General features: G+C 45.5%; 2 protein-coding genes across 2 annotated transcripts in view; one reads left to right on the top strand and one right to left on the bottom strand.

Moving 5' to 3' along the window:
* The window catches only part of RNASE13 (ribonuclease A family member 13 (inactive)), an 8,102-nt gene extending 4,007 nt beyond the window's left edge, over nt 1–4,095 (bottom strand). Inside the window, exon 1 of the mRNA XM_082385099.1 lies at nt 3,248–4,095. The gene's annotated coding sequence lies outside the window, so the exon portion shown is untranslated. The remainder of the gene's footprint in view (nt 1–3,247) is intronic.
* Nucleotides 1–16,491, top strand: part of LOC309625488 (ribonuclease 8-like) — a 22,332-nt gene extending 5,841 nt beyond the window's left edge. The window contains exon 2 of the mRNA XM_082385098.1: nt 4,103–16,491. Coding sequence (XP_082241224.1) covers nt 8,289–8,759 — 471 coding nt within the window. The 5' untranslated portion in view covers nt 4,103–8,288 and the 3' untranslated portion in view covers nt 8,760–16,491. The remainder of the gene's footprint in view (nt 1–4,102) is intronic.

Raw genomic sequence — 16,491 nt, 5'->3', positions numbered from 1 at the left:
AGGACTCTACACCTCACAGGACAGAAGACCTCCATGATCTGGCCGCCACCGTGTCTCCAACTGCATCTCCATCTCTGCCTGCTTCCCCCATTGGTGCCCACCCCGCCTCTCGCTCACGTTATCTCCTCTACCCAGCATGCTGCTCTCTCCTCCCGCTCTCACCCCCGTCGGTTCCGCTGAGCCAGCTCATGTGAAGATCAGCCCGGATGTCCTGTTTAAGAAGCGTCTGCTTGGAGCACCTCCCCAGGGAAGTGTGCACAGCCAAGTGAGTGAGGATAAAGCCCACATAGGCAGGTGGCTCATCTGTATCCTTCAGGCTGGTGTATCAGCCAACACCCAGTGGGAATCCATGCAGGGTGGGGCCAGAGCCTGGCTGACTCAGGTCTTTGTTTTGAGGAAACTAGCACTTTGTACAAGGCCCCAGCCTCAGCGTGTGCCACCTCTTCCTTATTTGCTCAAGGCTGCAGCTTCCCTTGGAAGAGAAAGGGGCTTTTCATGCCTCTTGGTCTTCTTCTTTCTTCATTCCTACCCACCCACCACCGCTCACCTCTGCACACAGTGTTACAGAGATGGAACAGCACATAGTAGAGGAAAGAGTTTAGGCCTTGATCTCAGATAACCTACTGAGCTTCTGTTTCCTCTTCTATAAAATGAAAGTCTTCCTTACCTCATGAGGCTGCAAGAATAAAATGAGATGGTCAATATGGAGGTGACTTTTAGCCATTAAACAATATATAAATGGATAACTGGATACGGTCTCCTAGGTCTTATACCAACTCACTTTTTTCCCCAACTCACTTAACATCTGCAAAGCCTTCTGCCTTTTTTTTTTTTTTTAATGTATTTATTTTATTTATTTATTTTTGGCTGCGTTGGGTCTTTGTTGCTGTGCGCGGGCTTTCTCTGGTTGTGGCGAGCGGGGAATATCCTTCCTTGCGGTGTGCAGGCTTCTCGTTGCGGTGGCTTCTCTTATTGCAGAGCACGGGCTCTAGGCGCATGGGCTTCAGTAGTTGTGGCACGTGGGCTCAGTAGTTGTGGCTCGTGGGCTCTAGAGTGCAGGCTCAGTAGTTGTGGTTCATGGGCTTAGTTGCTCCGCGGCATGTGGGATCTTCCCGGACCAGGGCTCAAACCAGTGTCCCCTGCGTTGGCAGGTGGATTCTTAACCACTGTGCCACCAGGGAAGCCCTGCAAAGTCTTATATTCCCCAAATGAGCCAAGTGACCTCCCCACATCTCCACTCTGCCAATCTAGAGCCCTATTTAACACCTGACTTAAATTCATCTTCACCAAGATTTCTATTAGTCATGCCCCACGTTGATTACTTTTAAATACTTTAAATTGTTGAATACTAAGAAAATAGAAAGGTAAATAAGACAGTTCCAGTCCAGATTAAATTTACAATTCAGTAGGAACAACACACGTATGAACATATGTTAAAAAGGCATGAACACGGGACCAGGAAAAGTGCTGAGTGTGCGATGGGCCTTCACGTTCCAACCTACAGTCCTACTGGTCTGGTCTTTAAAATCCTATCCCAGAGGAGCTGATCCATAAGATTGCTTCATCCATTCTGACAAAGCCTGAGATTTGTGGAATTGTTACCCCATTACACTGGACTTTATATATGCAAGAATCATCCTAGAGATGAAGAAACTAAGTTTTAGAGAGGGATAGTAGCTTGCTTGAGGTCATATGTCTAATTCAGTAGTTCTCAATGGGGAGCAATTGGATCACATCTGGAGACCTTTTTTGGTTGTCACAACTGGGAGGTGCTACTGGCATCTAGTGGGTAGAGGCCAGAGATGCTACTAAACATCCTACATTGCACAAGACAGCTCCCACAGCAAAGAAGTATCTAGACAAAAATGTAGATTGTGCTGAGGTTGAGAAATTCTGGTCTAATGAGAGAATCAGATTTCCTAACAAAAGCAGACTTATTTATACTTTATATATTGAAAAGGATTGGTAAATATCCAAGACTTAGAAATATTTTTGTTAGACTTTGCTTGTGATGCTGCTGGTTCTTCTACCAGCAAAAGGATTATTGATAGTTCATCATTGAAACAACTTTTCGTTATTTTTCCCGTAAAAGTGACTTTCTGCATAGAGCCATCTACACATTCTTTCCCTCCTCCCCTCCCCAATGGTAGGATTTCTAGAACCACTGGCTAGAGTGACAAGTGCAGGGGTGATTCCCTATGATTGAGGGGGAGCCCCAAGATTTTGCCCCAAGTGAGCTCACTACAATCTCAGTGGCATCACTTTTGCCCTGTCCAACTCATATTGTTCAAATAGCAAACCGTGTCCTGGGTTGTCCTTGAACCCAAAGGATTGCTTCAGCCATTTCAACCTTCTTGTCATAGGTTCACCTCCACCCCAGGGTGAAAGTTCAGGAGCTGCCTTGTCAGTTCCTCAGCTGGGACTGGGATGATTCAGGTGATACCACCTGGGACTGGGATCATTCAAGGGCTGAATGAATGCCTTCTAATGTAGAATTTGAATCATTTAGGGTCCCTTATTTGCAAGGCACTATGCTACATCCTGTGGGAGGTACAGAAGTAGTATAACAGATGGTCCTTGTCTTCTGGGAATTGACAGTCTAAACTGGAGGAAAGCAATAAATATATATGAAGAAATAACCAATGACTCAAGGCAGAAAATTATACATCTTGAAGATAGTAAATGTTGTAGGAATTTAGAGGTGAGAGAGATCCCTCTGAATTAGGAGGGTCAGAGAAAGTTTTCTGGGGAGAGAGGGAGTCACCTGGGACCTCGGGGTGAGTCTCAAGGAACAGTTGAGTTAAGTGGAGATAAAGAGAATTATGAAAGGTATGTTTGAGGAAAGAGAGAAAACCGGCCTGGCTGGGTTGAGGCAATCAGTGGGAGAAAAGTCAGAGATAAAGTTAGAAAGACGGGTTTGCCAGATTACGGCAGACCTTGAATATCAGGCTAAGGAATTTATATTTTATTCTATAGATAAATGAGGAACTGGCAATGGCTTATGAGACAGAGTGACCTGGTGAGGCCTCTCAACCCCAGACCGGGTCCTCCACTCCTACATCCTGGCTTGTCTAAAGGCATTGGTCTGGGAGCCAAAGATTCCAACCTTCTGTCCCTGCTGCCTCCTCCAGATCCACAGCTGTTCCAGGAAAGGTCATGAGAATTCAAAGACCTAAAGTGAATCCCACATCTGACCCCGACTTGCTGTTTTTTTCACTTTCCCCGTCTACAAAAATGAGTCCACTACCTTTATTTATCCTGGGATAACAGAACTTGGATCTGCTCCTGCTTGGAGGGAAACTCTCACGGGCTTTCCATCGGTATCCAGAGGCTGTGTGGAACTCCGGAAGAGAGAGAGGCTGGCCTCTGAAGGGTGGGCACCAATCCAGGCTTGGCCCTCCTCTCTCCCAGCCCCCCACACCCCCTCCCAGTGCAGGCTAGAGGAAGTAGCAGCTGTGGTCCTGTGGGGAAGACAGGCAGAGGTGCACCTGGCACTATTGGCATTTTCACAACACCCACCCGAACAACTTTAAACACACACACACACACACACACACACACACACACACACACACACACACACACACACACACAGCAGCAGCCTGGGGAGAGGTTAGGCCAAGAGCAGTGACTATGCCGCTAGAAGGAGAAGGAGGCGGGGGAGCTACCTCACATCCCTGGATAGAGGCTGCCACGTGAGGGGCCTTCTTCCCTCCCATCTTCTCTCCCACCATTTTGTCTTCTGCTCTCCCTTCTTTAATTTTTCTCTTCTCTCTTCTGCCAGACTCCCTGCCCAGTCCTTGGCCTGATGCCTGACTCCTTTTGTTCTCCCTAACCCTGTTCCCCTTCCTCCATCCTTTCCTCTCACCCTATGAATGTAGTGAAGGAAACATGGCAAAATTATCCTACCGAGTGCAAAGTGAAACGGATCTTGGAAGCTGGATAGTTCCGACGAAAAAAGTAAACAAAATCACCTGCCTTATCCAAATAATGGAGGTGAAATAAGGGTTTCAGCTTGAACTGTGCAAATAGTAGGTTCGACTTTTCAGTTTTCACACGCAAACCTAACCCTTTACTCCCTCTTCCCTTTGAACTGGGACAGCACGGCTGTGTTTACTTTCACAGAGCGCTAAGGAAGCCTTCTGGAGAACCCCACGTGATGAAGTTAAAGGGCAAACTGGGATAATTATAATGACAGGAAAATACAAGAGCAGAGAGCAGTGCAAGCCATGGTTTGGAAACATCTCACCCTAGAATAATGAGAAGTGAGGAGGAGTCCGGGCAGGCGAGGAATCCAAATGAGCTCCTGGCCTCCCACCCCCTCCTCTGACCCCAGCCTCCGGTCCAGGGCTGGCCTGATCCACATTCTGTCCACAGTCTGCTTTAAACCATGGATTTTATCTCCAAACATTTGCATTTCTACAGCAGCAGAAGCATAATTCTCTACCCAGAAGTTCCAACTACAAAGATTCAGGCACCTGAACAAAGCAGTGAATGCTGCTGCCCAGCCAAGGCCTCACAGAGGGGGAACCGGAGGAGCAAGAGGCCTGGGGGAACTGGCTCCCGCTTCTCTGCTGCCACCTAGTGGTGTTTCTCCCTCCAGCACCATTTTTTATTCCAAAGATACTTCATCCTGACCCACAGCTATGCTCTCTATCTGCTAAAATGATGTCCCCTGACCTCAAAACAAACACCCATCTTCCTGACTCAAAATCCTAACTTCTGGACCAGAACACAAACTGTATGACCCACATGGTTTGCGTGGGCCTTTCTGCAGTCACATCCACACAACAGCCAGGGGATTTTTAAACAGATAGGGCTTTTACTCCTCTGCTACTTTTTTTTTTTTTTTCTTTTGGCCATGCCGCACGGCTTGTGGGATCTTGCAGGATCCCAGTTCCCCAACCAGGGATTGAACCCGGGCCATGGCAGTGAAAGCCTGGAATCCTAACCACTAGACCACCAGGGAACTCCCTTTATTCCTCTGCTTAGAACCCTCCTAGGGCTCCCCACTGTGTGCACAGCAAAACTCCTAATGGTCTCTGAGGCGTCCCGTGATCTGGCCTCTGGTCCCTCTCTGACCCCATCACTCATCCGCTCCAGCCACACTGGACTCCTCACTGTTCCTCCAACTCCCCAGGCATCCATCTGCTTTAGGGCCTTTACAGTGCTGTCCTCTATGCTTGGAGCATTCTTCCCCAGACAAGCATAAGTTCACTCTCACCTTGAAATCTTTGTCCCAGAGTCACCTACTTCAATGACCCTATTTAAAAATCACTGCCTGAACACTCTTTGACATAAATCGCAGCAAGATCTTTTTTACCCAACTCCTAGAGTAATGAAAATAAAAACAAAAATAAACAAATGGGACCTAATGAAACTTAAAAGCTTTTGCACAGCAAAGGAAACCATAAACAAGACGAAAAAATCCTCAGAATGGGAGAAAATATTTGCAAATGAAGCAACTGACCAGGGACTAATCTCCAAAATATACAAACAGCTCATGCAGCTCAATATCAAAAAAACAAACAACCCAATCAAAAACTGGGAGGAAGACCTAAATAGACATTTCTCCAAAGAAGACATACAGATGGCCAACAAACACATGAAAATATGCTCAACATCACTAATTATTAGAGAAATGCAAATCAAAACTACAATGAGGTATCACCTCACACTGGTCAGAATGGCCATCATCAAAAAATCACAAACAGTAAATGCTGGAGAAGGTGTGGAGAAAAGGGAACCCTCTTACACTGTTGGTGGGACTGTAGATTGATATAGCCACTGTGGAGAACAGTATGGAGGTTCCTTAAAAAACTAAAAATAGCATTACCATATGATCCAACAGTCCAACTCCTGGGCATATACCTGGAGAAGACCATAATTCAAAAAGATACATGCACCCTAATGTTCATTGCAGCACTGTTTACAATAGCCAGGACATGGAAGCAACCTAAACATCCATCAACAGAGGAATGGATAAAGATGATGTGGTACACATGTACAATAGAATATTACTCAGCCATAAAAAGGAGCAAAACTGTGCCATTTGCAAAGACATGGATGGATCTAGAGACTGTCATACACAACGAAGTAAGTCAGAAAGAGAAAAACAAATATTGTATATTAATGCATATATGTGGAATCTAGAAAAATGGTATAGATGAACCTATTTGCAAAGCAGAAATAGAGACACAGTTGTAGAGAACAAACATATGGATACCAAGGGAGGAAGGGAGGGGTGGGATGAATTGGGAGACTGGGATTGACATATATACACTACTATGTATAAAATAGAGAACTAATGAGAACCGACTGTATAGCACAGGGAACTCTACTCAGTGCTCTGTGGTGACCTAAATGGGAAGGAAATCCAAAAAAGAGGGGTTATATGTATAAGTATAGCTGGTTCACTTTGCTGTACAGTAGAAACTAACACAATATTGTAAAGCAACTATACTCCAATAAAAAATAAATAAAAATCAAAATCACTGCCTACCAATCTCCATTTGTTCTTTTTTCCTTAGCAATGGTGTATTTTTTACTGCCTTTCCTCCAATGGAATGTAAGGATTCTATTCCCCCAATGAAATGTAAGGATTCCAAATGTAGGGATTTTTGTCTCTTTTATTCACTAATATATCCCAAGCACCTTGGCACATAGTAGATGCTCAATAAATATTGACTACGTGAATGAACCTGAACCCACTATTCTGAGACCACCTACTACTTACAGGTGAAACCTGAAAACAAGAACACTGTTCATCTCAGTTTTCCAGGCCTTCCCATCCACAGATAGTGATGCTTCTCTTCCTCAGTTTCTCAGTTCTTCTGAGTCTCCCATGCCAAGCTCACTGGAGCCGCTGGAACAGCACGGACCCAAGCTCTCCACACAAGTGTAACTGCCGCAAGGAACAGGGAATACACGGTAGAGGAAGGTCTAGGCTGGCTGTGGAGCAGCACCACCACCAATAGTATTTTCAAATTAGGACACTAAGCGTTGCAAATTTTAATAAAGTAGTAAGGGAAAGAGTGAAGGGTGAGAGGTGTTGGGTGCCATCTCTAGGTAAAGCCAGATGACCTTGCTTGACCCTGGAATGGGAGGGACCCAGAGGGATGAATCATTGTAGAATAGCTGAGGTGGGATGGTGCTGCGACTTGTGACTCTGGTGATTGATTGGTCCACTTCCCTGTCTCCTCCATCTCCTCCAAAAGATAAGCAGTAAGTCCTGATGACAGGAAGTAACTTTCTAGGCTATTCCATCTTTATCTCGGATCAGAAAAAGCAATCCTTACCACCACAGTGATTGGCTCTTCCCAGAATCAGAGCCAGAGGTGTATATAGGAGATGATAAATGACAGCTCTCACTTGGGGTTGACACCTGAGTCAGGTGCATTATTAGAGTCATTAGAACCATGTGGCTAGGGGCCAGGCTAGTCTTTGAGCGTGAGGATTCAGGCTTCCTCACTGCTGAAGGTGTTTAAGCAGGTGTACTAGCTCCACAGGTATCCACTTACCTGGGACACGTAAGTGAAGAGGCATGAACCTGATTCATTTCCTGATCCACGGCTACTCCCCAGCCTGCCCTCAAACAGAAGCACCACAAGCCAGGCCAGCTCTTAAGGAGTTCGGTGGTGAGAAGAGGCCCTCAGAGATCTGAGGCCCAGCGGAAGGCAGGTGCTTCCCAGTGAGCAGGGGCCACAACACGAGGATTTGGTGAGGAGGTAAGGCCTGTGGCGGGACATGAGTGAGGAGAGAGGACAGGGAAGGGATGGGTTCTGGCCAGAGAGCGGTATACTCAGGTGAGTGACAAAGTGGACAAAGGAGGGACCCAATGTGGAGGGGATGAGGACACACACAGGGGAGAGAGGAGAGAGATGCTGAGGGATGGAGGCACAAAATGGGGCTATGGAGGAGATGGGGATGGGGTCATGGAGGGCGTGAGACACAGAGAAAGGAATAAGGACGTAGGGACATGGGGACACAGAGGGATGGACCTGAGGGAGAGGAGATAGAGCAAGGAGTGGGAGGCATGAGGGACAGAATGAAGGAGGATAGGGATTCAAGGTGAGGGGGATGGAGCCCTAGGGTTAGGGGGTGGGGTCTTAGTGGTTTGGGGCACACAGAGGGGAAGGGAGGGGAAAGACACAGGGTGAGGCAGGAAGGAGACAGTAGGGGAGGGAGATGGCAATTAGCTAGAAGGAGCAGGTTTAGGAAGGCTAATTTCCACCTCCTCTGTCCCCAGAGACCCCAGCCCCCGCTTCTGACTGTTCCCCCTAAGAGAGATGGCGCCAGCCAGAGCAGGATTGTGCCCTCTGCCGCTGCTCCTGCTGCTGGGGCTGTGGCTGGCCGAGGACCCAGTCGGTGCCAAGCCCAGAAACATGACCTCAGCTCAGTGGTTTGAAACTCAGCACGTGCAGCCCAGGCCTCAGAGATGCAACACGGCGATGCAAAACATCAACAAGTACTCCAGTCGCTGCAAAGGCCTCAACACCTTCGTGCATGAATCCTTCTCTGGTGTGGCCGCCACTTGTCAGACTCCCAGCATAACCTGCAAGAGAGGCCGTAAAAACTGCCACCGGAGCCAGAAGCCTGTATCCCTGACCGTGTGTAACCTCACCTCAGGGAGGTACCCAGACTGCAGGTACAAGGAGGAGCAACTGCACGCTGCTTACATAGTGGCCTGTGACCCTCCCCAGAAAGGGGACCCCAGGAAATTCAAGCTGGTTCCTGTCCACCTGGACGATGTCCTGTAGGTTTCCAGCCAGCTGCGTGCTTGGGCCGCGCCTTCAATCCCTCTGCAGGCCTCTGGACCACTCCTCCTCAGCCCAGAAGCTTCTCTTCTCACATCTCTTGGGGCCCTTCCTAGCTCAGGCTCCTCTGAGCGGGTGGGGCTGTGGGGAGTTGAGGTGATACATTAGTAGGCTAAGCTCCAGAAGAGATGGTGATCTCTCAGCTTTTCGTTGCTGTTTTTCCAGAAGCTTATCCCGGAGAAGCTTAGGGGTGTGGGTTCCTTGGTCTGTGCCTCCTACATCTTTCCCCTACCCCATCTTCTCACGGCAGCATGACGAGAGGAGGAAAGAAATGGAAAAGGAGTGTAGGGGATTTATGGCGAGAGCCACTCCTATTCCTAAACGAGGCCACTTCCCCAGCTCTGATGTGATAGTGAGGTGGCTTGTGGGCAGGGAGGTGGCCTGAAGGGAAGAAGACAAAGCAGCACCACTTCATAGTTACATAGCATTTCATGCTTTTCACAGTGTATCCACGTGAGTCCCTTGTGAGATAGACCTGACTAGGATAACTGACCTTCTTTAGGGATGAGGACGTTGAGATTTCAGAAAGATTTGTTAATTAAAGAGCTTGTCAGGTTGGTTAGTAGCAGAAGCTGGACTTGAAACTAGGTCTCCTGACTCTAAATACAGCGCACTTTCTACTTTACCACTGGGCCGAAAAGGAGAGACCTCTGCAGGGACCACAGGGGAACCAGCTAAGATTTCACCTGTGAAACAATGTCCCGAGAGCTCTGAAGAGCCAGTTACCCCATGTTGGCTGCAGTAAAGGTCATTACCTCTCTAGCCAAGGGACTGTTTACGAGGTGCTCCAAGGATCTTAATTCTCTCTCTCTCTCTCTGCCCCACCACACCTCTCTGCCCTCCCCCTTCTCTTGTCCACTGCTCTTTCTTCCTGGGCCCTGGGCCTGGCTCTAGCTTGATCGCCTATGGCCCTGACGGCACAGTGTCAGGGGAGTGTCCCAGCTTCATCCCCCTGCTCCGGGATCACATTTCCCTTGACCTCAAGGGACTTCCGTGGCCCAGTGCCTGCTTGTCACAAACAAGCTGGTGGGAGCTGCCAGAGCTTCCTTCCTCCCGATAATGATCTCTCCTGCCTTGGTGCTTCCCTGGCTCTCTGCTCTGGCAGTCCGCCCAGGCCAGAGGGGTTGAGATGTGGAAATGCCATCTCCCCATCCTCCCCCCACCCCTCCAAACCCCGGCTGCAGACACCGCTTCTCCCTTCCTGGTGAGCAGAACTGGAGAAGCTATGGCTTTACGTAGGCTCGGTCCTGATAGCTTCCCACTCCTAGCCCACAGCCAGCATTGCCTGCAGCCTTGACCATCACCAGCCCCTTCTCTCTTCCTTAATCTCAGTCCCAGACAAACTGCACTAAGCCCCATGCCCGCCCCACACCCACCCTACTTGAGCACCCAAATACTACCTTGTTCGACCTTGCCTTCCCAGCTGTGGAGTCTACTCTCTACCTATCCCTCTCCCACGCTCCAGTGCTCCCTTATGCCTTGCCAGAGTCAGAGTAAGCTTTGGAGCCAGACACAATTGGGTGTAAATCTTGGCTCAGTCCTTTGTGGCTACATGACCTCAAGAAAACTGCACCTCTTTGCAACTATGTTTCCATATATGGGAGTAATACTACCTACCCAACAGGATTTCAGGAAGATTTAGAAATGACATTTATGAGGCCTTAGTCAACCCCAGGCACTGGTAAGCATTCAGTAATGATAGCTAGCTGTAGGTAATGGTAGCAATAGCCCTGTCCAGTCATATTCACCTTTGGCAAACACGCAGATACCCCTTTGGCAAATACCCCATTCAATTCTCCTTGAGGTCTTTCTTCTGCTAGAATGATGTTTATGAGTAGGCTAGAGAATAAGTCTGCAGGCAGAGTCCTGCTAGGTGGGCTGGGTGGTTTGAGATGGTGAGGAGAGAAGGTAGGGAAGGGATGATGAAACGAAAGGGGAGCAGAACATTGAACAATTCAATTCAAGTAGAGTGAGGGGCCAATACGTTGATGAGTCTTGAAAGCAGAGGGGCAATAAATACACTTTATAGCCAAATGCCAAATGACTGAATGTAAAATCTATATATACTGTGGTCACTGTACTAGACATTTATCATTCTAAATACATGATTTTCAACTGAGGTGCATAGAAAACCAAGTCTCTTTAGGGGTAGCTGATTTTTCTTTTCACTTTATTCTTTCTTCACGACTCTTTTTTTTACTCTTTATTGATGATTTTTCTTATGGGTGTTATGGTTTTGGAGACATCCTCCTCACAAACTTTTTAAGTGGCTAAAATTATGCTTTTAATGTATCCTCTTGAAATAAGAAGAATTTCCAAATATGGCTTTTTCTTGAAATACTCATGATCTAAATAGTATTAAATAACTAAACATTAAACATAATTCTAAAGCAATCTATAGTGTGGTGATAGTGGTCAGAATAGTGGTAACCTTGGGGAGTGCTAAATGGGAAGGTGTAGGAGGTAGGCTGGAAATGTTCTATTCTTGCTCTGGTTATGCTTACTTTGTGAAAACTCATTGAGCTGTACACTTAAGATTTGTGTACTTTACTGTAAGCAAATTATACCTCAATTTAAAAATCTTCCTAAAAAGTATAGTTTTTAAGGATTAGTTTATTTAACATGACAAATGCTAATATATCAATTCACAAAGATTATAATATAATGAAATCATAGACTCATGATCTAATCTAATTTCTATTGTTCTGCTTTGTACTATTTGTTAAATTAAATAGTAGTTGTGCTAATTATTAAATTGTTGTAAATATTTTTGGTTCAAAAAGTATATGAGGTTTTTTCCTAAAGTTATCCAGCTAATCCATGCTCTTCTATTACTTATATAACTGTCAGCTAATTTTCCTATTTAACTATGTGAAAATTCTTAATAAAATTTATATGTAGTACAAGCTTTTACAACCATTCATTATTACAACATTTTTCTTAAAATAATAAATATGCATTTATATTTCCCCTGACTGATAGAGGTAATGACCTTTCAACATTTTTAAAGTTCATAAGGAAAATTTCACTTCCGGTCACATTCAGTGTACTCACCAGTATCTGAAAGAGATTATTCAGATATTAACAATGAACCCAAATGACCTGCCTTGTTTTCATACCGATGCTTTAACAGATTAGATTTGACAGTCACCCTTTCCTTCACATGATCCTGATCACAGCCAAGTTCAGGGATGCCAGGAATTATGTTGAAATAAGCATTTGGCTATTCAGCCTTTCAAAGGCTGAAGCTGAGGTCCAAAACGAATAACAGGTTTGCGCCAGTTACCAAGGCTGCATCTTGATACATTCCTACTTAAAGACTGAAAAATGGGAAAAGGAGACTGATTGGTTATGAGATTTCTGTTGCTGGGGATGGGAGCTTGGAGGGGGGAGGAGGGTGTCTAGGGGAGTATTGCCCAGCCTTGTGTAGATGGCTCTAAAGAAAATTGTTTTGACCTGGATCTAAGGAGCAGAAACAGAGTCCTGTAAAGAATGTAAGCCAAGAACTGGAGCTAGTGTGAACTAGCTTTCTAGGAGTGAGACCATCTGAGATAGCCTAGGTAGGATACTTTTCTACGTGACCCTAGTTCCCCAAAGTCTCCACACTCTGAAGAAAATGACCCATAGACACTATGAAGAGGGCCAGCTGAGTCAACAGAGAGAGAAGGGTCCTGATCTCAAGGGCAGGGTGTAGGAAGAGGAAATGCCCTTGAGACTGGGACCCTTTTGCTCACATTGATTCAGACAGCCCTCTTCATAGTGTCTCTGGCCCTAGGGGATGACCTTAGAGCTACAGCAGCAGAAAACAGACCAACACAGCAACAGCGTCCAGGGAGACTTCTCTGTGAGAACCCTGGCCCATTTCACCACATTCCTCCTACGCTCCTGCACAACTGGGCCTCCAAAAGGGCTTCGAAGACTTCAGATCTTCATTTTAAAGTCCTCCTCCTACACCACCCGCCCAATCCCATCCCCGCATTCTACCATGGAGAGATAGAAAGCGCAGTCACAGCTCTTACCAGGATGTGTTCCTGTGCAGGACTCCAAGGCCAGTAAGCTTGGGAGAATCTATGAAGCCATGGGGGCATGGGAAAACATTGCTAGTGAGGCCTTGTAGGAAGTTCACAAGCGGTGAGATAAGGAAAGATGTCTACCCATAATGGAAATACACCCATGATGAAAAGTCCTCTTGATTTAGAGAGATTGGAATTTCCTCATCTATGCAAAGGTCACCTACTTCATAGAGTATTATGCAGATTAATGTGACAACATATATAAAGGGCTTAGTACAGTGGCTGGTGTGTAGGAAAAGTTTGAGAGATGTAATCATTTATATTTATTACTGTGATGTCAAATGTTGAGAGGCCAAACCTGTGATGGATGGAGCAGGCCTGACTTCCATGACAGAAGAACAAAGGACTTAAACAAAGGAGGCCAAACTCCTCCTCAGCCTCCTCTTGCCAAAAAAAACTTCCTAGCCAAGAGCATATAAGGTAGGGTTCAAGGTTAGACAAAAAGGAAAATATGTATTAATTTCTCTAGGTAAGATAATTTGGAGTGGGGAGGGTGGGGGCAATGCTTTCAATTAGAGGGGAAAAAAAAGGCTATTGAGTATTTATATTAAGACTACTTAAGGGGTTTTTTCTCATCTCTACCTTCCATGAATCCAAAGATATGGAAAGAAGGCAGAAGATTTAGGGCCACTAACTTTTGAGGGTGTCCTCCTTACCAGCTCCTCTCCAAAGGGTTCAATTATCACGGCAGTTGATGGAGAGAAGGCTCTAGTGACATTTCCAACTTCCCCTCCTGAGTCATTTAAACTAGTCCTTAGGTAAGCTTACTGTCCCTTCACCTCCCTTGTGGAAGATCACCTGTATTTTTCCCACCCTCTGATTCAGCTCCATTTCCTAGTTTGTCTTCCATTACACAAGACTACCACCAATGGTGGTCCACTGCTTTCCAATGGATTGGTTACAATGGGAAAACATCACACTTGTTACTTTCTATGGTCTTCACATAGAAACTTAGTTGAAGTTACACATTTAAAACATAAACTGTACACCTGAAATTAATACAACATTGTAAATCAACTATATTTCCATTATAAACAAACAAACAAAACCAACAAACAAGCAAACAAACTGACCTGGTGAGAATCAATACAAATTCCTGCTTGGGCCATGGCATTTAGCACAAGACAGAACTTCACATCTGCATAGCTTTAGGCTCTTTCAGTAGATATTCGTAAAATCATGTCTTAAGAGATTGTATCCAGTGACCTCAGAGATCATCTAGTCCTCCCCTCCGCATTTTGCAAATGAGAAAAATAAGACCGAGGGGACCCAAGATCACATGATTAGTTTAAGTGAGAATTCAGGTTTCTTGAACCAGTCCAGTGATGTTCCCAAAGTGTCATTCTAGTTAATGGTCCCGAATGGATCTCAGACATCTTCCAAGGTCAAACTCACCATACCTGGACTGGCAAATCAATCAGCAAATGGGCAGGTTCCCAGATTGAGACAAAAGCATGTTCATTCAAAAGAGAGTGTTCAGTGCCCATGATCCTGAGGTGTTTACATTTCTGCCTCTCACTTGTGGACCACATCCCCTTCACCTGAATGCTCACATTGTATCAGTGAGATGGAAAAAAAGTAGCACCCAAAAACTTGATGGTAAACTAGTCAAGCATGTCCCTGGACCATGACATTGGCTGTTGGAGACATAAATAAGGGCATGCAGCAAGAACAAAAGTCTTCACTTCCCATCTGCTATTTGGGGCCAGGGTGAAAACATTGCAGAGTTCCCATTTGGTGGACCTCCAGATGGGCCTGAAACATCCGAAATATTTTCTCTTTGGTAAGTATCATCATTCTTTTTTTTTTTTTGAATTTTATTTTATTAATTTTTTATACAGCAGGTTCTTATTAGTTATCCATTTAATACATATTAGTGTATATATGTCAACCCCAATCTCCCAATTCATCACACCACCACCACCAACCCCCGGCCACTTTCCCCCCTTGGTGTCCATACGTTTGTTCTCTACATCTGTGTCTCTATTTCTGCCCTGCAAACCGGTTCATCTGTACCATTTTTCTAGGTAGGATCAATATTCTTTACCCTCAAAGTTGGCACATCCAGGGCTGGGTCTTCATGGTCAACTAGAGCCCACAGAGCAATGTTTCTCACACTTTTCCCCAAAGTGCTAGTAATGGCCGAGGGGAATTAAGCACCTAAAGTCATGCCCAGCAGGAATGAGCTTTCTCTGAAGCCTCTTTCTTTTACTTAACTAATATTTATAAAATAACCAAGTGCACAGATTTTTTTTTCCCCCCGTACTGCGAGGCTTGTGGGATTTTTAGTTCCCCAGCCAGGGATCAAACCCGGGCCCTCGGTAGGGAGAGTGCAGAGTCCTAACAACTGGACCACCAGGGAATTCCCCCAAAGATGTTTTATATGTTATCTTCAAACATCATTTGTGGTAATAATGGATCAACATTAATTTCCTGGTTTTGATGGCTGTACTGTGGTTATGTAGGCAAGAGTACTTGTAATTAGGAAATATTCATTGCTGTATAAAGGGGTAATGGAGCATTTTGTCTGTAACTTAGTCTCATATAGCTCAGAAATGTTAATAATTAGGGAATTTGGGTGAAGTAGATAGGGGAGCTCTGTGTACTATTTCTGAAACATATATAAATTTGAAATTATTTCAAATCAGAACCATTTAAAATTATTTTTTTAAAGTAGTTGATTTGAATTTTTCAATATACTCCATCAAAGTTTTATTTTATATAAAAACAATGTTTTAAATTACTTCCTTTCCCCAAAAAAATAGTTTTGGTAAAATTGGGATAGAAGACATTTATCCTGTGGCTTTGTGTGTACTTTGTGCATATCTGCATTCAACCTAGGATAGGAGTATACTGGCCTTAATGAGGTTTTCCTTAACTTGCTCGCTATGGGCTATGCCTCTGACCAGTATTTCTCTTTAGGAACTGAATGAGGAAGATAAGGTAGCCATGGAGCCAGGGCAATAGGAAGGTTCCTCATATGCTACAAAAATGAGAAAATAGACATCGAGCACTTGCAACAGTGACTGGGACCTGGAAACCCCTCAGTAAGTGTTTGCTCTGTTTTTATCATCGTCATCATCATCCCTGGGAGGTCCAAACACTGAACACGGGCTTGAAATAAGTCAAAGGCAACAAAACACACGCGAGGGGAGCCACATGCCTCCACTCTGGCTGGACTGAAGACTACATCCTCTCCTTCTTGAGGACAGATCCTACAGTCAGGAACTAAGGGGGGCATTCCACTCACTGAAGCAAGATCATGGTGGCACTGGGCTCCCTGAGCAGGCCCCAAAGAGCGACACAGTAAAGAAAAATGGACCTGGTAAGAGAGAGGGTCAGCCACTGGGTACGGAAGGAGGCTTCCCAGTAGGAGTGCAGCAACCAGATTTCCTGTGCTGAGGCTCGGAGTTTAGAAACCAGGATGCAGGACATCTCATGGCCATGGGCCTTCAGAGTCAGGGACCCCTCTTGGAGGAGACTCCTTCTTGGAGAGATACCCTGTGAAAGCTTCTGGCAATCTGAGACCAACCCAACTCCTCTGGCCTGGCTGTTGACTCATTGCCAAGAGCACAGGTCTCAGCAAGCAGAGCAAGGAGGAC

Source organism: Balaenoptera borealis, assembly GCF_965194805.1.
Source record: "Balaenoptera borealis genome assembly, chromosome: 3".
Lineage (NCBI taxonomy): Eukaryota > Metazoa > Chordata > Mammalia > Artiodactyla > Balaenopteridae > Balaenoptera > Balaenoptera borealis.
The sequence above is the reverse complement of the archived record's forward strand: the minus strand, read 5'-3'. Positions and strand labels throughout refer to the sequence as shown.